The following is a 21861-nucleotide window of genomic DNA, read 5'->3' as shown; positions in this document are numbered from 1 at the left end:
GGTATAGCTATAGCTCGTGTTCACTTTCATACTATCATCTAGTCTCTTTCCCTATTCAGTCATATTTTTCTTCTTTTTACTTCTCTGTGATGCAATCTGGGCAATTTCTTTAAAACTGCTGTTTAGTTTACTAATTCACACCTCAATTCCAATAAGCCTCTAATTTGACTTTTCAACTGACTTTGTTCATCTAAAGTATAGAATTTTTATCTCTAGAAAATCCATTTGGGTCATTTACAAATATGAGTGGCCATTCATCTTGTTCCTTGTGTATTTTAAAATTATTTTCTTTTTATAAGTATATTAAGCATCTATTGGGAATTTTTATCTGACAATGCCAGCATTTGATGCCTTTTTACATCTGGTTTTCAGTAGTCTGCTGGCTCTCATTCAGGGTGGTTTATTTCCTTGTGCATTATGTAATTTGATATAAATTTATCTTTCAGAATTCTTTAAATACTGGAGTGAAAGTGGGTTTTCTAGGAAATATTCATGCTCACCTCTGTCAAGAAATTGGGGTGCTACAGACCTAATATTATTTTATTTTGTAATTCTCAATACACATCTTCTTGGTCATAGAATGTCTGTCTCAAACCCCAATTGGCTGACTGTTCAGTGACCATGAATATTCAGAGAAAATTTTTTTAAATCCTTCACCCAAAGCCAAGATCAGACTTTGTTAACTGCTTCTATGATTAGTTTTCTAGCTCGTCCTCTCACTAACGGTGTAGCTCTTTGTGTCCCTAGCTTTATAAAGGAGTGATTCCTATCTAGTTCCTTGTTCATGTAAGGTCCCATGGGCCTTCTCCAGTTTCCATGTGCACTAATTCTCCAGGTCACAGGAATGTATACGTACACCCGTTTTATGTCATGGGTGCGGTGCTAGCTTACCTTCCTGCCTCATGCTCCCATTACCATATGAAGTTGAGAAATTTACCTGCAGTGAAGCCTTGGATTATGAAGCACCTTCCCATATTACAAAATAGTCTCTTTAACAGCAGTAAAGCACTGTGGCTAGGAACTTGAACTTTGTCAAGAGAGAAACCTAAGTTTAAAACTTGGTTCTTCTGCTTTAACTCCAGGTGTAACCTTAACAAGTTACACAATTTCTCTACGCCTTAATTTCTCTAGAAAATAAGAATAATAGCAAGCTTTTTAATGAAGGGGTTTTTTTAAAAATAAGAAAGCGATACAATTATCTGTATAAAAAGCACAGATATAAAATAAGCAAATAATGTAGTTCCTACCTAAATGTATTTCTCACTGTAAAAACATATTTTACCATTATCAATTCCTTCCTCAAGAATAAGTATGGCCCTTTCTCAGAAAATTTTATTATTACAATTGCTTTTCTTTTAGCTATTTTAATTACATAAAAATTCATATTATTATAAAATATGCATATTATCATAAAATATGCATATTATCAAAATAAAAAAGTCAAAATCACTCAATTAATAAAATTAGATCATACAATACATAGTTTTAGAATTTATTCCCTTAACCCAACAATATTTCACGAATGCCATTTCATGTCAAAAATATTTTACATTAACTTTAATAAAAATAGGTCAATATACTGATGACCATCCTTCATACAATCAAAACCCATGACAAGGTATATATCCATAGGCTAGATGACAGGGTTATGTAATTTTAAATGGCAATTGGCTGTGTGTGTTGAATTATTTCTGTTATAGACTCAGAAGGAAGTTATGAAAGCCCTCCTAACTCTACCTGCAAATGGCTGGTTCCTTTTTACTCAGGTGTTAACAAGGCCAACTCCCCAAAGAGACCCTTCCTGATCACCCTACATAACAGCACTTCAGCAGTCATCCTATATTATATTATCACTTTATCCTATTTTAGTAGTATGTACTCATCATTTACTGAAAACAGTGTATGTGCATCCCATTTCTATACCTCCTCACACGTGCACAAATGCACCCACATGCACACGCAAATGCCCTGAAAACAAGAACCTTTTCCATCTTCTTCATTGCTGCTTCCAAATAGCCTGGAACAACTCCTGGAATATCACTGCAAGAACTCAGTCAATATTTGTGCATCAATAAATATGAAAAAAAAAGAGGAAAATTTATACAGCTGCAGTGGATTTCCCTGGAGGAAAACTCTACAAAGGCATTTGAGTTTAGATAATCTAAGCCCATAAAAAATTAACTAGATTATTCTAACAGGAAAGGAATGAGCACTTCAAACTTTGTATTTCTTATTCTTGTTTTAAATGTATGCTTTAGTTGGGAGGAAGGATAAGAAAAGATTAAGGGACACAAAATTACAGCTAGATAGGAGGAATAAGTTCCAGCGTTTTACAGCACTGAAGGAGGGCTGTAGATAACAAGCTTTATATTTGAATAGAAAGGCACATACTACATGTGCCAACCCCCTCTGCTGCCTTACTCAAGACTGGGAAATGGAACAGATGGTACAGGTTCTAGAGAGAGGAAAAGTGCAGAACCTGCTCAAACACAGCGGCTCTGGGGTGGAAGGTTCTCCACTGGAATTGTGTTGGTGCCTGTGTGGATGGAGCACTCAGTTCTGAGCCTTGGGAGCCTTTTGAAGGTCCTCCTGGGCAAGATGATCTTGAGGAAATGACTGACCCGCTGGCTGCGTTCCAAATGGATGACACAGTTTAGACTTTTTATAAGCTAAATGAGTAGAAGGAACCCAATGGACTGGATTTATCACCAAACCTAGCTTGTGGGCCTCAAACTAGAGCTAGTCCAATTTAGAAAAATAAATACACACATCATATATTAAACTCTGAGTATCATGAAACAGATCCTAGATGTTACAATAATAAGAGCCTACGTGTGTGTTTCTCCTGCACTCTGTCCTGGCTTTCTTCTGCTTCCTAAGAGACCCTGGACTCACTTAAGCAGCTCTAATAGGCCAAACAAGGGAGAATGGTCAAGGAGTAGCTGAAATGTGAACAGAAAGACTCACCATTATGTTACAGCAATCAATCTATCCTTAAAATAATTTAGGTTTAGTCTCAAGTGCTAGAGGCTTCCCCATTTACTGATATACGGAAGCCTGAAGAATAAACAGAACTAGAAACTTTCCTCTGGGCATAAAACTTGCATGTATTCCATGGATTCAAGTTGAGGAGCAGCTGGGCAGACAGGAGGAGGGGTGGGGGGCAGGAAAGAGAAGGGGCGGGAGGCAGGCGCGGAGGACTGCGCTTCTCCCTTTAGCTGATCAGCCTTGACCCACTCATTCTCTGTGCCTCCATCTTACAAGTCAGGCTTTTCTGAATCACACAGAGCACTCCTTTCACACTCCAGATTCAGTGATTCCTGGGATGAGATAGTAATGAAAACAATTCTTTATTGGATAAAGAGAAATTGTGCCATGGGGGAAATTTCTAAGTAGCTTAAAAATATATATAATGGATGAGGACAGGAGCTGGAAGTTCGCAGGGAAGACAGCCTAGAATCTGACAATCCAGTTAGAGAATGATAAAGAATACCAGAACCCAAGGAGGAGATGAATAACAGTTTAGGAAAAAGATCTGGTGGGATTTGGAGAAGGAAGCATTTTTTTAAAAAAGTAATTTGGAATCTAACACTTTTCAGACTACTAGGAGGTCTGAAAGACTCAACTATGTAGCAAAATGAAGGGGAATGAACTTTGAATAGGGAAGGTTCTAGTATGATCTCTGCTTTCCTTAGCCAAGTGACCCTGGAGAAGTCCCTTGACCTCTGAACTTTAGATTGCTCATCTGTAAAAAGGAGAGAACAATGTCTGCTGCCTACCTCCTCAGTGAGGCTGCACCAGTGATCAACTCAAAGGAGGCGAAGCAGAATGCCCTATGGCCGAGCAAGTATGCCCTAGACTCTGACTACCATACTTACATCCCATCTTTACAACCTCCTGGCTGTGTGGCCTTGAGCAAGTCACTTCAGCTCCAGAAAGCTCATTTGATCATCTGTAAAATGGACAATCTCATAGGTGATTGCGATGGTAAAATGAAAAAAAACTCTTAACTTACATGAGTTACAAGCTATATAGTAAGTTATATGGTGTATAGTAAGTTATATATAGTAAGCACACAGAAATGATTCACTGTTATCATAATTGAAGAACAGTGGTTTGTATGCTCTGCACTAAATATAAGCCAGAAAGATGTCTTGGGGAAGGAGACCAACAAATCTATAGTTCAGAATGAACAGCACCCAGAATGGCATGTCCTCCAAATTGAGATTGGGCAGCTGGATCTGAACTTATCCTATACTCTGAGTCTAAAATATACGGTAACAGTCTCTACCTGTAGCTATTTTCTTTGTCTGTAAGGTCATTCCTTTTTGAAGAAAGTTGACCTCAGACTACTGCGATAGTTAAAGGAAGAGTGTAAAATACTGGAGAAGGCTAGTCTTCAAGCTCTATATACAGAAAATTCTCATATTCTTGAGTGTTTCCCTTCAGACAGAGGGTCAAAGCCACAAGCACTGATCCAAAAATCCTCTTTTCCAGCTGGGCGCAGTGGCTCACGCCTATAATCCCAGCACTTTGGGAGGCCAAGGCAGGAGGATCACGAGGTCAGGAGTTCAAGACCAGCCTGACCAATATGGTGAAACCCCATCTCTACTAAAAATACAAAAAAATTAGCTGGGCATGGTGATGTGCGCCTGTAGTCCCAGCTACAGGGAGGCTGAGGCAGAAGAATTGCTTGAATCTGGGAGGTGGAGGTTGCAGTGAGCCAAGATCAGGCTACTGCACTCCAGCCTGGGCAACAGAGTGAGACTTCATTTAAAAAAGAAAAAACCCTTTTCCAAAGCAGTTTTCCATCTTCTACCAAGGATCACCTCCCTGTCCAGTGCACACTGGTATCTAGAGTTACCAGAGCAAGAGTCTCTCCTTATCCCCTAAGGCAGGAGCTCTGTAAAGACCCTATGACAAGGGGACAAAACAAAACAACATGTATTGGGACAACGCAGAAAAAAACCTCTATTAACAATGCTCCAAGACCTAGCTACCTCAGGCTTGGCCAGTTATCCACAAGCAGAGGTGTGGCATCTACATGGCAGTCACGGCCTGATGGGGTCTGGAACTGTGGCAAGGTGAGGCTCTGAGACAAGGTGCCAGGAGAAAGGTTAATTCAATCATCCATTCCTGCCAGGAAGAAAAGCACCAGGAAGGAATCAAATGTACAGTTTGGGCCAGGCACGGGGGCTCAAGCCTGTAATCCCAGCACTTTGGGAGGCCGAGGTGGGCAGATCACGAGGTTAAGAGATCGAGACCATCCTGGCCAACATGGTGAAATGCCATCTCTACTAAAAATACAAAAAAATTAGCTGGGCGTGGTGGTGTGCGCCTGTAGTCCCAGCTACCAGGGAGGCTGAGGCAGGAGAATTGCTTGAATCTGGGAGGTGGAGGTTGCAGTGAGCCAAGATCGTGCCACTGCATTCTAGCCTGGTGCCTGGCATCAAAGCAAGACTCTGTCTCCAAAAAAAAAAAAAAGAAAGAAAAAGAAAGAAAAAATGTACAGTTTGTCCTCTGGAGACCTCTGCCTTGATCCTCAATAAACCTCCTTTTCGATTTCACTTACAGCAGTTCTCACACTTCACAACACTCTCCATAGCTTCTGTTGGCCTATGGTCAGCTCTGCCAAGATCTGTGTTCTTGGGCGAGACAGAACCCTTCTGAATCTCAGTCTCTTCCTCTATAAATAGAAATAATTTTGCTCTGCACAAATCATAATTAGCATGTTTGTGGGAAGTTAAACTGTGAAACTCAGCATAAATAAAAAGCAATGTACCACTGTTGCTTATGTGAAAACTCTTATAAAGCTGTCAGGCATCATGCACCATCTAAGTATAGCAGAGTTGGGTATGAGCCCATTAGTGATTAGAGGGGTACTGGGTGTAGAGGGGGTCTCTGAGCAGTAGGTCTCCTGGCTCGGCGGTCATGCCAGGAGCTGAACCTGAAGTGTGTGTCCTCCCAACTCCATGGGCCCCACTTTGGCATTTTCTCAATTCCCTCTGGTTTCCATTTACTTCCTCCCTTTAGCCCCCTGGCCATGTCTAATTTCACCACCAAGTTTCTGAGCTTTTCTCACTTTGTTCACCATCTCCAGAATACCCCTGCTTCTTTTACCTTTCAAAAAATTCAATCATGAACTTTGCTCACTCCTGTCCATCACCAACCTAAGCTCAGAGTTGCTGAGGAGGGAAAGCACCCTCATAAGGAAGCTCCTCCTTTTCTTACATCATTAGACTCGAGTGCAGACAGAATACACATCTCCACACTGCTCTGCCAGGATGTGCCTCAGTCAATCACACAATTATTTGACTGGTAGGGCCAAAATCAGTATATTCTCTGGGAAGATGTGCTTTATACTGAGCCCAGCATAATCTCACTGCATCTAAAATGGAAAATTCTAGACCCACCCTTCCACGTCTTTGTTATTGAACTCAATATGTGACTCGTTTACCATGTGCTAAAATCTCTACATCCTGCTGATTCTCAAATCAGATCGTAACCCAGATTTACCATGTTCCAAACTCTGACATTTGATTTGGGGCATGTCATTCGGGTTCAGGCTGTCAGCCCTGAGCAGGTGGGTCAGTTTGCATCACCCCGTGTGCAGGTTGCCAGGGCAACCGTGAGGCTGCATAAAGAGAACCCATGACAGGATGCACATGAGAGAGACAAACGTCTTCACATTGAAGAAGGGGAGGCATGCACCATTGGTTTTCCACCCTCCAGATGCACTGAGTAAGCTCCTACCTAAACTGTGCCCCTCCTTCTTTGAAACACTTCCCATCCTTAAGCCTTTGTAGGAAGGAGAGCCATCTGGAAGTCCAGAATCCTATGGAATGCTGTGTCTCCCTTCTTATCCCTCTGTGTTGGAATTCTCATTCCCCAAAGCCTTGGATTTGCCCTTCCTGCACAGTGACTGGAGAGAAGCATCTTTATATTCACAGGAATGCGCCTTAGATAAGACTTCGCTCCTCTCATGGGGGCTCCAGGACACTGAAAAGCCAAGCTTGCCACCAGCGCTTGCCCTTCCTTAAAGTACATTAAATAAATCCCCAATAGTTAAAAATATTCCTAAACAGCCAGGCCATTCTCCCTCCTAACTCTCATCGCCTCACCCTAACAAAGCCCAGCTGTGTGATCTGGGGCTTGGCTTCCCCTGCCTTCCCTGTCCCAGCATCCTTCCAGGAAACAGCTGGTCTCCCTCTCAGCCCTCCGAAGGCAAGTTTCCTTATCACCTGTGAATCACAAACCCACAGAGTGGCCAAACATAGCCAAGCTGATGCAAGACCCTGAGAAGAGGAAAGCTGCAGGTGTGTTTGTGCTGGGAGGAGCGGTGACCCTCACCTCACAGACACCTCCTCTCCCGATCCTCGGCAGGTATAAAGACAGCCCTCCACCACCAGTCAGTCACATTCTACCACCATGAATCCACTCCTGATCCTTGCCTTTGTGGGAGCTGCTGGTGAGTTTCATGCCCTGCCTCAGGCCCCACCCACCCCCTTTCCTGGCAGACACGTGTCCTACCATTCTTGCCACCTCTCCTATTTTGCCTATGCTCTGATATCCTATTTCCTCCATCTGGCATCTCTCCTTCTCATCCACCCTGGACTCTCTTTAAGCCTCACCTGTTTCATCTTCTCCCTGATTTTACTCCCACGCTGCCGTTCATCCATATCCGAGATGTGATTGGAGAAGCTGGGAAGGGAGACCAGGTGGGGATGGCCAACAAAATGAAGCAGCAGGCTTCAGGCTTGGCTTCCACAGCACCAGAATAGCACCTCTATAGCTACTCTTAACCTTGAATGCACCTGGGGAGGTTGAAAATTACTCATGCCAGAGACTCAACTCTAGAAATTCTAACTTCATTTATCTGGGGTGCAGCCTGTGTCCTGGGCTTTTAAGCTTCCCAGGTGATTTTTAACATTTCCAGGCATGCAGCCAAGGTTAAGAATTGCTGTTCTATTGGCCCATAACAAGGTCTACCTTTGTTCTGCTGAAGTGAGCCTGGGGGCTGCCCTCAACTCTGACTCCACTGCAGAGATCTGAGCTGTGGGGGAAGCTGGTCATGGCCAGGTCTACGCAACCAGGGGGTTTCCTAGCTTGGCCAAAATATCCTGACAATCTGGGGCTCAGATAGCCAGGGGGAGTACACAGGTGATGAATAAGAGAGAGAAGCACTCAGTAGGTGAGATAGCCACATCCTAACTCCTATCCCACCGGAAGCACTGTGAGGACATTCCTTGTGTCCTCAGCCTGGTGACCCCAGGAGAGATCTGAGCCCCCGCAGGGTACCTAGCTATGTACCCTGAAGACACAGAGACTTGGGAGCCACATCCCATGATGCTCATGAGGGGGTAGCAGTTCTTCCTCCCCTGCCTAGCCTCACTGTGCTCGTTAAGGATTTCTAATTAGCTGGAAGCAACCACAGGCTGGGAGTGCCACCCTAACATGCTACTGACTCGGTTTCTCCCTTCCCGTCTTCACTCCAGTTGCTTTCCCCTTTGACGACGATGACAAGATCGTTGGGGGCTACACCTGCGAGGAGAATTCTGTCCCCTACCAGGTGTCCCTGAACTCTGGCTACCACTTCTGCGGTGGCTCCCTCATCGGCGATCAGTGGGTGGTGTCAGCAGCTCACTGCTACAAGTCGTAAGTGTGGGGCCCCTGACTGCAAAACTCCCAGCCAGGCCCCCTGGGAGAGCTTGGGTTCAGCCCAGGGGAGCACTGAGGTTGGGTAAGATGGATGGGAGGTGGTGGAGAAGGAAACTTGACAGCAGCTGACTCTCCTGAGCAGAGAGTGAACACAAGACAGGAACCTCTCACACCCAGGCAAATTCATGAAACAGCGAGGGCTACGGGCATAAAAACAGGCAGGGATGATCTTGGGGTGGTAAGAGCTATAAGAAAAGCAGGCAAGTACCTTTTGCTGGTTAGCCACACATTAAAGCCACCTAAGTATTTTTTAAAATACTGATGCCTGTGTCCTATCTCAGGGCAATTAACTCAATTTTCAGGAAGAGGATGCGAATATCAGTGAGTGTTTAACATTTTACCTCTGGTAACTGTAAAGTGTAGAGAGAGAGCTGAGGCCCACTGCCTGCCCCAAGGACTCTCAAACCTGAGTAGGCATCAAAACCACCTGCAGGCTTGTTAAAGCACAAATCACTGGGTCCCATCTCCAAGGTTCTGATCAGCAGGTGTGGGTAAGGACCAAGAATTGACATTTCTAAACAACTTCCCAAAAGATGCTGATGCTGCAGCTACCACTGGATTAGATTACACAAAAGAGTGGTGCTCACCAGACCGAGAAGGGAGGGAGGGAGGAACAGGTGCTGTGCACACTTAGCAAAGGCATGGGGTGAAGAATGCTGGGAAAACTTCAAGGAGCTCCTGGTGCCCACAGTGCTAGTGCCTGTGGGGGTTGTGGGGAAGAGGCTAGGAAGGCGGGTTGAGAAGCAGCATCTGGTGAGATCCCTTTGCCTCCTCCCTACTCCATCACCACCAACCTCTGAAGCAGAAAGATCTTGGGTCTCACACCTGCACTGACCCACATCCCTCTACTACGCATGTGATATGGCCACACACCCCACCCCCTGCCTCCAGAGCTTTCCATAAGCAGGGAGCTTGAGGACCCTGGGGAAGGTGGGGTGAGTGCCCTGGCAGTGGGAGAGGGTCTTCACCATGCCTGCCCTGCCCATCAGCCGCATCCAAGTGAGACTGGGAGAGCACAACATTGAAGTCCAGGAGGGGAATGAGCAGTTCATCAACTCGGCCAAGGTCATCCGCCACCCCAAATACAACAGCTGGAAACTGGACAATGATATCATGCTGATCAAGCTCTCCTCGCCTGCTGTCATCAATTCCCGAGTGTCCACCATCTCTCTGCCCAACGCCTGTGCAGCCACTGGCACCCAGTGCCTCATCTCGGGCTGGGGCAACACTGCGAGCTCTGGAGGTGAGTGGGACTCTTTGTCCTTCTACTTCCCTCCATCCTCACACTTTCTAGAACCAAGCGTGCCTCTTAACTCGAATCCTTTTGCCTCTGGGATTCAGACACATCGCTAGTGCTCATTACACACAGGCTTTGCACTGGGTACCAGAGAGATGCAAGGTCTCAAAGACTTGGCTCCTAAAATCAAAAGACAGGACAAATAGAGAACTTGCTATGATCACCTCTTGGGAGGGGTTCAACAATGAATCTGGGAAATAAAAGCCAGAGTCTCTTGCCGGGACTTACGTTTTCGGAGTCCTCCCCAGGGACAGCCCTCAGGGTTCCATCCTAGATTCCTGTCTCCTTCTCTGGCCTGACCCACATTTCTGCTTTCCTCAATCTCTTCCTGGTCTTCACAGCCGACTACCCAGACGTACTGCAGTGCCTGGACGCTCCTGTGCTGAGCCAGGCTCAGTGTGAAGCCTCCTACCCCGGACAGATTACCGAAAACATGATCTGCGTGGGCTTCCTCGAGGGAGGCAAGGATTCCTGCCAGGTGATTTGACCCCTTCCCATGCCGAGGTTCCCACCAATACCCAGGCCCCACCCAGGAAGGAGATTTGAACTCCCAAGGTGGTGGGGCTGAGGAGGCTCCCTGCAGTGCCCCTATGAAGAAGTGAGGAAGGATCCCTTGGGGGTGCATGCTATGTACTTAGGAAGAACAGAGAATGGGCCATCGTGAGAAGCACAAGCTGGCTGGAAAGGGGTCTTTGAAGGTTCAGAGTGAATGTGGCTATATCCTCCTCCATCTCTTTCTTCATACAACTTGTCTCTTCTCCCCAGGGTGACTCTGGTGGCCCTGTGGTCTGCAACGGAGAACTCCAAGGAGTTGTCTCCTGGGGCTATGGCTGTGCCCAGAAGAACAAGCCTGGAGTCTACACCAAAGTCTGCAACTATGTGGACTGGATTGAGGAAACCATCGCTGCCAACAGCTAAAGCCCCTGGTCCCTCTGTAGTCCCTATAGCAATAAAGTGACCCTGCTGTCACTGACTGTGTCTGTGCCTGTTCCCTCATGCTCCTTCACACTAGAAAGTATCCTCCAATCTGAGGTCAGATGGGACTGTCCCCCTTAAAGATAAACAGAGCCCTCAGCTCCCAAAATACGTTCCATGATACACTAGCACATACAAAGAGATGGAATCCAAAAGTAGTAAGAAACTTGGGAGAAAGGGGGGCTGATTTCTAGAGGAAAGTGTGTTTCAGAAAGGTGGTCTTTTGTGGGGGATTGATTTTAATTTGGGCTTCTCACAGCAGTGAGAGCTACTCTGCCTTCAGAACAATCACAGCACAGAAAATGTGTCAGCATCCTCAAGGCAGCCCCAAAAATCTGACCAGCTGAATCTTATTGCTTAAAATACAATAACGACAAATGTTGATGGTGATGATGAGCCTCTCCCAGGAATGTGTCGACACCAAACTCTCAACCAAGCCCTCCCTTCCTATTCACCTGCAAAATCAGACTCAAGTAAATCCCCCTGGCCCCCAAGTCTTCCCTCAATTCCCTAGTTCCATCTCTGTGAGCAGGCTAGAGAGATGTTCCCCCTACTGCAGTGGGAGCCAGACTGCGACTTGGGAATTAAGCCCAGCTCTGCATGGTGCATTTTTGTCTTCTTTGCCTTTGGGGTTAGGACGCCGCAGTGAATCCCACAGCTAACACCAGCTCCCCACTCTAGCCAGGGAAAGAAAGTAGAGAGGGCCTGGATTTATCCATTTGATCAGTTAACTGAGGAAGGATTCATTTTTGTAAATCTTGCTTGCCTTAGAGACCCTTCAAGTGAGTTATTTGGGACTCTTTTAAAAAAGGTAGAAGGAGGCCAAGTACAGTGGCTCACACCTGTATTCCAAGCACTTTGGGAGGCCAAGGCAGGCAGATCACGAGGTCAAGGGATCAAGACCATCCTGGCCAACATAGTGAAACCTCATCTCTACTAAAAATACAAAAATTAGCTGGGTTTGGTGGCACATGCCTATAATCCCAGATACTCAGGAGGCTGAGGCAGGAGAATTGCTTGAGCCCTGGAGGCAGAGGTTGTAGTGATCAGAGATCGTGCCACTGCACTCCAGCCTGGCAACAGAGCAACACTCCATCTCAAAAAAGAGGTGGAAGGAAAGACACCTGAGGGCCGTGACACTATCCAGCCACTGTGACCACACATCAGCTTGCTTGCACTCGCTGGACGCAGCAGAGGGAGGCAGGACCCATGGCATCTGTGGCGCTGCCGAAGCCTCCTCTGCCAATTCTGAGCAGGGCCCATGTTGGTGCCATGGCTCATCCAAGCTTGTCACCAAAGATCCAAGCAAGCTTCTCTCTGGAATCTCACTTTCACCTTGTGTCCCAAGTGGTTATGAACACCCCTGGGAGCCGGTACCAAGGGCCAGGTGCAGCCAAGAAAGACAGATGGGTTCAGAGCACATTTCCAGTTACAGGGAACAGAGCACAGGCCTCCAAGTGGCCACAGAGCAGCATGCGAATTGCAGTGATGGGTAGAGTAAAACCTCTGCGGGGAGCACAGTATTCCCGGCAAACACAGGGAACTACAGGCCCCAGGCTGTAGAATACACCCAAGCATCAGGCACTTGTCTGGTAAACAGTGTGTAAGATCAGTTACCTTGAGAGGGCCCTCGGGGCTCCAGATGTGTGGTTTGTGTGGGACATGGCTACCACTCATTATCTTCGGAGGAAAGCAGGGCTCGGGGCTGGCACACAATGTACAGATGCACACAGGCCACCCAGAAAGTCACTGTGTACAAACATCACTTTGTTCAACGTGGATTTTGTTTTTATGGAAGCCAAATGCAGACCGTAGCCTACCTTACAGCCTTGAATTTGTCTGCTTTTGGAGATATATATCCAAACAGATAGACAGACAAACAGATACATTTTTTCCCTTTCTTACCATAATGTCAGTGCCTCGTCTGAATATCATCATCAGTTAAGAGTCAAGGGAAGAACCAAATGCGTCACATAAACAGAGCTGGACGGGGAGTGTTAGTTTCTACTGTTTTCTGTCTCCATTCAGATCATTCCTATCAAAGCCCAGCTGGTTACCTGAAGCCAAGAGGCAGACACAGGGATCCCACAGGCCTTCCGGACAGCTGCTTCCACCTCCTACCTGGGCCACTTGGACTCTTTACACAGAAAGGTGAGTTGCCCCACTCAGAAGGGTTGCCGGCAGAAACGGTATGAAAATCACAGGTAACCGAGGGATTTCTTCCAAGAGATCCATTTAAAATAAACCACCACCACCACCAAAAACACAAAACAAGCAAAAAAATGCTTATTCAAAATCCAAGACAAAATGCCGTGTGAGAGCCAGGCCATGGGGTTGCCATTTCTCAGGCCACACAGCTTTCCCAGTCCTTTTGCTCACATGGAACTTTGAGATGGGAAGCCCTGTAGAAAGTGTGCTCGGGACGGAGGCTGGTACTGGTCACCTGTAGGTCCAGACCAAAGGGCAAAGAGGCAGAAAACTGCAGCTCTGTCCACCGCCATGGCTTAGGGCCTCCTGCTCACAGAGGCTCCGAAGAGCCCCACCTCAGCCTTCACACAAAACAACTCCTCCTGGCTCAACTACATCCAGGCTGGAATGCAGCAGCACGATCTCTGCTCACTGCAACCTCCGCCTCTTGGGGTGAAGCAATTCTCTGCCTCAGACTCCCAAGCAGCTGGGACTATAGGCACCCACCACCATGCCCAGCTAATTTGTGTGTGTGTGTGTGTGTATTTTTAATACAGACAGGGTTTCACCATGTTGGTCAAGATGGTTTTGAACTCCTTACCTCAAGTGATCCAAAATCTGGGATTACAGGTGTGAGCCACCGCTTCTGCCCCAAGCTCCATTAAAAAAAATAATAATTTCAACTTTATAGATTCAGGGGGTACATATGCAGGTCTGTTACATGGGTATATTGTGTGATACATGAGTATATACGCGTGAGGCTTGGAGTACAAATGATCTCATCACTCGGGCAGTGAGCATAGTTACAATAGGCAGTTTTTCAGCCCTTTCCACCCTCCTTCTCTCTTCCCCCAAGTAGCCACAGTGTATATTATTCCCGTCTTTATATCCATGTGGACCCAAGGCTTAGCTCCCACTTACACATGAGAACATGTGGTATTTGGTTCTCTGTTCCTATGTTAATTTGCTTATGATTGTGGTCTCCAGCTCCATGCATGTTGCTGCAAGGGGCATGATTTCATTCTTTTCATGGCTACATAGTGTTCCATGGTGTATAGGAACCACATTTCCTTTATCCAGTCCACCATTGATGGCCACCTAGTTGATTCCATGTCTTTGCTACTGCAAATAGTGCTGTGACGAATACGCAATTGTGCATGTCTCTTTGGTGGAACAAATATTTCCCTTTGGGTGTATACCCAGTAAAGGGATTGCTGGGTGGAATGGTAGTTCTGTTTTAAATTATTTGAGAAATCTTCAAACTGCTTTCTGCATTAATTTTTCCATGAACTAATTTACATCCTTGCCAACCATGTGTAAGTGTTCCCTTTTCTGTGCAGCCTCACCAGTAGCTTCTATTATTTAAATTTTTAGTAATGGCCATTCTGTAGCCAAGCTCTTTGAAGGCCACTGTGGAGAAGAGCTACAAATATCCCTTTTCCAGAAGCGAAATCTGGCCTGCCCACTGGTAGAGTTCTGGTTTCCATCTGTCTTTCATTGTTTGTTTTTCAAAGAAAAACCAAAGGTAAAATGGTATGATCTTCCACACCTGAACCAGTCTGTAGCCACCAGAGCCTGCTGGGAAGGGGCCCCTCAAGGATGCATGGATCTTGTAACCTGGAATTTGAGAGATCAACAAGCACCATAGCAACCTACCATACAACTGCCCATCAGCTCTCTCCTTTTTCAGAATTAGCTCAATTCTGGCTCTGCAGACACTGGTAGCCACAGGTGACAAACCCTGGGCCTCTGTGGGCTTCCCTTATCACCCAGGGCCCTAACGGGCTGCCTGTCCTAGGCTGAGACACAGCAACTTTCTCTCAAACTGAAATTAAGCATAAATCCACTTCACCAATAATCATCTCAGGGCACAGTCCCTGGCTCCTTCCTCAAGGCTTTTAAAACACACATCTCTCTGACCCAAACAGGTAGGTGAGGCCTGACTTTAAATGGGGGAAATGGGGATGAAGTGGTATCAGGAATGAACCCCAAATGCTTTTGTGTGGGGAGAGGCATCCACCTCCCAAACTGTACCTGGAGACGGAGAAAAATGCAGGATAGGAGAGACCAAAAAAAGGACAAAGCGGCTGCACCACTTTCTCTGAAAGTCATGGAAAGCCACTCTCATGTTTGTTTCCTGGCCCGGCTGCTTTGCCAAGGTCTTGGGTGCAGGAAGGGCAGCCTCTGGCTGGGGAGCTGCTGCTCTGGAGATGGGAGAGTCCTGCTCATCCATGGTGCTCAGCAGCAGGCACTGGGGGGCCATGGCAGGTGCAGTGCCAGACTCTCAAGCTTGCTCCTTGCAGGGGCCTTCCTCCTCATCATCAGGAGACTGCCCAGGGAAGTCACAGAAGTCCAGGGAGCCATCCAGGGCATCCCCGATGAGCATGTTAAATGCTTTGGGGCCACTGTCATGTTGGCCCTAGTTGCACGCACACACACATTTTGGTGCCTGAGTCACCTGTGAAGCTGTGATGTCTCCAGGCATCTTCTCTTTGCTTGGGGGGAAGGGGAGCAGGGAAGGGTGGGGATACTCTGTCACACTCAGAGCTGTACTCTTTCAGAAGCTCCACCTTATATCCTAAATTTTTCCCTGGAAGGCCCCTGGGTCCAATTCCCCCAGGCTGGCCACAGAGCCACAGGGCTCCATTCCCGGGTCTTAGGTGGCCGCTGGGTCAGCTGGTGTCAGAGGCCCCAGGGTCAGATGCTTGGGGGTCTTGTGCTGCTTCTGCTGGGCCCAGACAAGGGGCTGCTCTGGGCTCCCTGGGAACCCCAGGGGCACTGCCACCTGCAGAGCCACATGCCATAGCTGGAAGTCACTATATGGTCGGGGAAGAGTTAGAAGTCGGGAAACCACTCCCTCATAACAAGGTAGTAAATAGTTTGGCAAAAACCCTGAAAATAAAATGGCAGTGCTGAGTAATCATGTGCTTCTACAGGTGACTGGATTGATTTCTTGTTGCTCCTGCCTGGTCTGAAGGCAGTGCTCGGCTCAGCGCTGGCAGCAGACAAAGCAGCAGCTCAGGAGAATGCTGAATGATGGTGGCCCACGCCAGCCAGAGCCACCAGAGCCACAGCAGTGCCCTGTGTCACAGGTATAGCGTGGTGTGGTCGTTGGTACCACACAGGCTTATCTCACGGGGTTTTACCCCTGACTGACAGGGGCTGGGCAGCACCTGGAGGACCAGGAACACCACACACGACGCCCCTCCACACACAGACCGCCCCAAGTCTCTCCTCTGCAAGCCCCTCCTGCTCCTGCACCTCCATCACAGCATGGCCACCTCCTCCTCCTTCCTCTCCTCCTCTACCCACTAGAACAGTGATCTTAAAGAGGTTTCTTGGCCTTGGCAATTGTGTGGGCTCCACATGTGCTGATGTGTGACACACTGGCATGCTTGGCAACACGTCACTGCCACTTTTGACTACACAGGGTCCTCTCTGTGCCCAGAGCAAACACATGCAGGGGAAGGCCAGCACTGACGGCCTCAGCTTCCCTGGAGGCCCCTCTCCACATGGCTCCTGCTCACCCAGCCTGTGCTCCCCGCAAGCTGATGTCCTGCTTGGAGGTGATCCTGCTGGCCCTGTTGCCCGACAACGGGCTCGTGTGTCTGGAGGGGAGAAGATAAATCTCCATCCCTCGTGCTCCTGAGAAGCTGGCGTTTTCTTCCTCCCATGTAATAATACCAACATGTATACACTATTCCTATGCATAGACATTTCCCCATTTAGTTTCCTCTCCCCTCCAGAGTAGTTAATAATCTAGCAGTACAGATAAGAAAACAGGTTTAGAGAGGCTTATTAGTTTACCCACATCCTACACCCAGCAGATGGTAGGTCGGGGGTTGACTCCTCATTTGCCTGGCTTCAAAGCCCACGCTCTCTGTGCCCCACCTCACATCCTGCTACGACTATGTCCGAAGCGATGAAAAGCCCATCAGCTCTGACCTTTGACGTCTCTCCAGCCCCATCAGCATCACCCATTCCCTGCCTCCCTGCACCTCCCTGCAAGACGACTGCTCTCAGAGAGCTCCTGGTCATGGCATCGCTCTAACCTCCCACAGTGATCAAACTAGAATCCAAGCTCCTTATGGAAATGGAGGGTGCTCCACCCCTGCCTCCACTCCCAGCCTTATGCCTCTTCACCACCCTCCTCCTCATCCCCTCCCCTGCTCAGAAACCCTGATGGCTCACCCAACAAGCCATGTGCCTCCAGCCTCTGTCTCTGGACACTATGGCACCCTCAGACTGGAAGCCCTTCCCAACCTCCCCTTGACCATTTTCAGAAAGTCTTCCTGATTTTTCCTTGTCCCCACTTCCCTTGGGTCTGGCGCTGCTGCCCCGCCCTCGGGTCTGAGGCAGGAGTCCTCCTCCTCTCTCTGCTTACCTCTGTCCTAGTCCTGCTCAGGTGCTCAGGTGCAATGGATGTGTCCATTTGGGCAATCGACTGTGTGCTCCTCGAAGAGGGACGTCTTGTCTTATGTATCCTGGCATCTCCAGTGATTAAGCAAAGCATGGGCTGTAATAAGCACGCAGTGAGTGGAGGAGTAAACATGGAGTAGGACTGGAGGGAAATGTGCTGAGATAAGAAAGACCCTTCCAGAGGAATGGCTCTCAAAGAGTGGTCCCTAAGCCAGAACACCAAAATCACCTGGGAATTTACAAGACATGGAAAAGCTAGGCCCTACCTCAGACCCACTGAGTCAGCTATCCTGGGACAGGGCCCAACAAACAGCAATTTTTTTTTTTTTTTTTGAGATAGGATCTTTCTCTGTTGCCCGAGCTGAAGTGCAATGACATGATCACTGCTCACTGCAGCCTTGATCTTTCAAGCTCAAGGGATCCTCCCAGCCCAGCCTCCAAAGTAGCTGGGACCACAGGCACACACCACAAACCCAGCTAATGTTATTATTATTTGTAGAGATGGCGATCTCGCTGTGTTGCTCAGGCTGGTCTGAAACTCCTAGGCTAAAGTGATCTGCTCACCCCTTGGCCTCCCAAAGTGCTGGGATTACAGGCACAAGCCACCACACCCAGCTGGCAACCTGCATTCAAACACATCTTCCAGGTCTTCTGATGCCTGCTGAAAACTTGAGAATGGGTATGATAAAGCCATCCCTACACCAGTATTAAAACCGCCATTGCAAAATTATAACTGAGACAGTGAAAGAGATCTGACCCAACCAACTCCATCTTGCTTTTAACCTCTAAGCTGTCCTTATTCCTTCCTGAGTGTAGGCTGAACTAACTTTGGGAAGAACTTAGTTTATAGTTTGAAACAAAGATGATAACAGTCTTTCCACAAAACAAATCCCTTTTTTGCCTGAAGACTAGACTGCCTTTATAAAACTAACAAATTTGCCAAAAGATTAGTAATTGTGGTTTAGGAGTCATGCAGCTGGAGCCTGCAAGATTCCAAACCTCCCCAAATTGTTCCTGGGGTTAATATCACTATTGTAAAACCTCAGATCAGTGCTTGAGATATATTGCAGACTCTAAGGTCCACGGATCAACTGGCTCCACCCAGGTGGATAAACTAGCTCATCTGGTCTTGCGGCCCACACTCAGAAACTGACAAGAAAACAGGAGGGGTTTCATCTCCAACACAACTGATGAGCACTCCCAACTCAATGCTTTCCCCTGCACCCACCAAATTATCCTTTAAAACTCTGCGTGAATCACTCTTTCTTTATGGCAATTCCCCTGTCTTCATAAATGGACTCTGTCTACACGGCAGGCAAAGTGAACCTATTGAGCAGTTATAGCATCTCTCTGAAAAGTCACTAACATCTTTCTTTTCTTTCTTTCTCTCTTTTCTATTTTCTTTCTTCCTTCCTTTCTTCCTTTCTTTCTTTTCTTTCTTTTTTTACGAACTTTCGCTCCTATTGCCCAAGCAGGAGTGCAGTGGTGCAATCTTGCCTCATTGCAAGCTCCGCCTCCCTGGTTCAAGCAATTCTCCTGCCTCAGCCTCCCGACTAGCTGGGATTAGAGGTGCGTGCCACCACCCCTGACTAATTTTTTGTATTTTCAGTAGAAACGGGGTTTCACCATGTTAGTCGGGCTTGCCTCGAACTCCTGACCTCAGGTGATCCGCCCACCTCGGCCTCCCAAAGTTCTGGGATTACGTGCGTGAGCCACCGCGCCCAGCCTCAGCCACTAACATTTTGACTGACTCTTCTGGCACCATGATTAACCGCGACATGCACTATCCGGTGCAATTTTCACAACCCTGTGAGGTAGCTCTCATTAGTGTTCCCATCTCACAGACAAAAGAGACAGAGTTTAAGAGGTTTAGCCACGCTACAAGGCTGCTGGGAGCCGGGCAGTCTGGCCGCAGGAGGCGGACTTCACAGTGGCGGCATCCCCTGAGTTTGTCTTGAGGGCGCGGTGTCAGCTCTGCTGATTCATCATTGGGCAACTGATTTTAGCCTCTTCGGATTTCAGTTCCTCAACTGAGACCACCACCAGAAGGAATTTAGGTTGAAATGAACACGCTGGAAAGCTTTCAAGAATTGCACGTGTAAAATGTTCTTTGCGTATCCGCCCCCGACACTGAGGCGCAGGAGTAACCCTGCTTCCTTCCAGTCCGCGCCCCACCACGCGCTGCGCATTCTTCTCGCCCCCTCAAGTGGCGGAGCCCAGATTGCAGTTACTTAGGTCTAAAAAATAAGGAAAGGCTGCCCCCTGCTGCCCACGTGGATGAGTGAGCCCAACTTGATACCTGCCTAACTGGTCTTCCGGGCTTCTATGGAAAAAAATGCCGCATGTGCGCTTGGGTATACCGTCCAGAGAGGCAACACTGGACAAACTCCATCGGAATTTTAAAAAACCATGATGCCAAGACAGAGTGGCATTATTACTCATAAGGCAGTCAGGATGAGGGCCCCCACTAGGTGATTGAAAGACGCTGACTTAGAGGATGAATTGTTGATAGGTAAACGGGGTGAGTGAACCAGGAAAACATGCAGAAATAGATCAAAATAAACTATGTACTTCAATTAGGAAAGGTACTGGGAAGAGGCTTTGACACATTCCAATGGATGAAAGCAATCGACTTTTTTTGTTTTGTTTGGTTTTGTTGTTTTGAGATGGAGTCTCACTCTGTCGCCCAGGCTGGAGTGCGGTGGCATGATCTTGGGTCACTGCAACCTCCACCTCTTGGGTTCAAGTGATTCTACTGCCTCAGCCTCCCAAGTAGCTGACTGGGATTACAAGCATCTGCCATCATGCCCAGCTAATTTTTTTTTTTTTTTTTGGACTTTTATTGGAGTTGGGGTTTCGCCATATTGGCCAGGCTGGTCTCGAACTCCTGACCTCAGGCGATCCGTCCTGCTTGGCCTTCCAAAGTGCTGGGATTACAGGCGTGAGCCACTGCACTCAGCTTACTACACTCATTCGTAATAGGTCATCAGTCTTGTCAGTTTCTGTTGTATATTTACAGTGTTTCTGCATCTAAAGTCAAGTAAATACAAAAGGATATTTCTTTTCCCCACTCTGTTAGACAAAGCTGACATTTAGTTATGCTATTGTGTGACTTTCTCTTTTCTGATTCATAATGTATCATGGAGAACTTTCCATAGCAATACAAAATATTTTCATTCTTTTTTAGCATTGAATATTACTCCATTATGTGAACATATCACAGTTTATTTATCCAGGACTTTACTGATAGGCATATAATTCAACTTTCAGTCAAATTAGTGAAACGGGTATTTTGATGAATTTTTTTAATTTTACATTTATTATTGTGATTTGTTTTCCTGATAGGTACTGTTTGGATTTATTTTTCTCTGAACAATTTGCTCGTTGCCCATTTTTGTTGGGCTGCTTGATTATTTTCTTATTGATTTCTAGGAGTTCACCATATGTTGAGGAGATTAGCCCTGATGGCGAGAACTGCGAATATTTTTCCCAGATTGTCATGTATATTTTGATTCTGTTTATATTTTATCATGCAAGTATGTCATCATTATGCAATGAAGCTTGTCTTTTTTTCTTTTTCTGGATTTTAAGTCATAGCTTAAAATCCTTTGAGTGGTGAACACCCTCTGGGTAGGGCCAGGTAGTGACAATGGGGGCCGTGGCTTCTCAACAGGGAGGTGCCCCAACATGACGACAGCTTGGAGAGGGGTGGGTACTGGGGAAGACCAGCCCCTTCAGCAAACAGCCTTACAAAGACACCCAGCTCTAAGGAGCTCAGAACATCCTGAGGACAGTGCCTGGAAGTGAGGAGGAAGCCCCTGGCCTGGGCCATACCCCACCATCAACTTGCACAATGGGGGTGATGTCACCCACCCCCCACTCCTCTCAAAGGAGCAGCTGCTCTGGTGGTTTCTCCCAGGCTCTGGGGGGCGGACTCATGGGAGGGGCCGTTTTTGTACAAAGCTGTAACATTGTGGGGACAGGGGGGCCACAATGATTCAATTCTATGGGAAACCTTTACAAAAACCTCACTGGTGGTTCCAGCTCCCAGAGTTCCTCTTCCTTCTTCCTGGGTCACAGGTCTTAATGCAATTTGGTTCAGAATGCCTCTGCCTCCCTCCTGACCACATGTCAGACCAAGACCGTGGACAAGGATGGTTCAGATCAGAACTAAAGCTTCCCAGGCAGAGAAAACTCAGACATAAGAAGAATGCCTCAGGGACCTCACAAGTGGAGGACTCAGGGAGGGTCCCAATCCCCACAGA

General features: G+C 47.2%; 1 protein-coding gene, 1 long non-coding RNA gene and 1 gene segment (V, D, J or C); all 3 read left to right on the top strand.

Annotated features, from left to right (window-relative positions):
- Nucleotides 1-21861, top strand: part of LOC108291132 — a 50454-nt gene that overhangs the window by 21816 nt on the left and 6777 nt on the right.
- Nucleotides 7351-10985, top strand: PRSS2 (serine protease 2). Its single transcript, XM_017511340.1, has 5 exons — nucleotides 7351-7468; nucleotides 8496-8655; nucleotides 9708-9961; nucleotides 10357-10493; nucleotides 10781-10985. Exons 1-5 carry the CDS (start codon nucleotides 7429-7431, stop codon nucleotides 10931-10933), a joined length of 744 nt encoding a protein of 247 aa, XP_017366829.1. The 5' UTR covers nucleotides 7351-7428; the 3' UTR covers nucleotides 10934-10985.
- Nucleotides 12367-21345, top strand: LOC119468542. Its single transcript, XR_005197236.1, has 3 exons — nucleotides 12367-12801; nucleotides 20682-20691; nucleotides 21335-21345. It is a non-coding gene; the product is annotated as an uncharacterized LOC119468542 (long non-coding RNA).

This window comes from Cebus imitator, unplaced genomic scaffold (assembly GCF_001604975.1).
Source record: "Cebus imitator isolate Cc_AM_T3 unplaced genomic scaffold, Cebus_imitator-1.0 Scaffold446, whole genome shotgun sequence".
In the NCBI taxonomy this organism is placed as follows: domain Eukaryota; kingdom Metazoa; phylum Chordata; class Mammalia; order Primates; family Cebidae; genus Cebus; species Cebus imitator.
This window is presented reverse-complemented; position numbering and strand designations above follow the sequence as displayed.

Excerpts from the sequence above, each read along its gene's own strand:
- PRSS2 (XM_017511340.1), top strand. The coding sequence starts at position 7,429 with ATGAATCCACTCCTGATCCTTGCCTTTGTGGGAGCTGCTG. Across the intron at positions 7,469-8,495 it reads TGCCTTTGTGGGAGCTGCTG|TTGCTTTCCCCTTTGACGAC; the intron begins GTGAGTTTCATG and ends TCTTCACTCCAG. Across the intron at positions 9,962-10,356 it reads CAACACTGCGAGCTCTGGAG|CCGACTACCCAGACGTACTG; the intron begins GTGAGTGGGACT and ends TGGTCTTCACAG.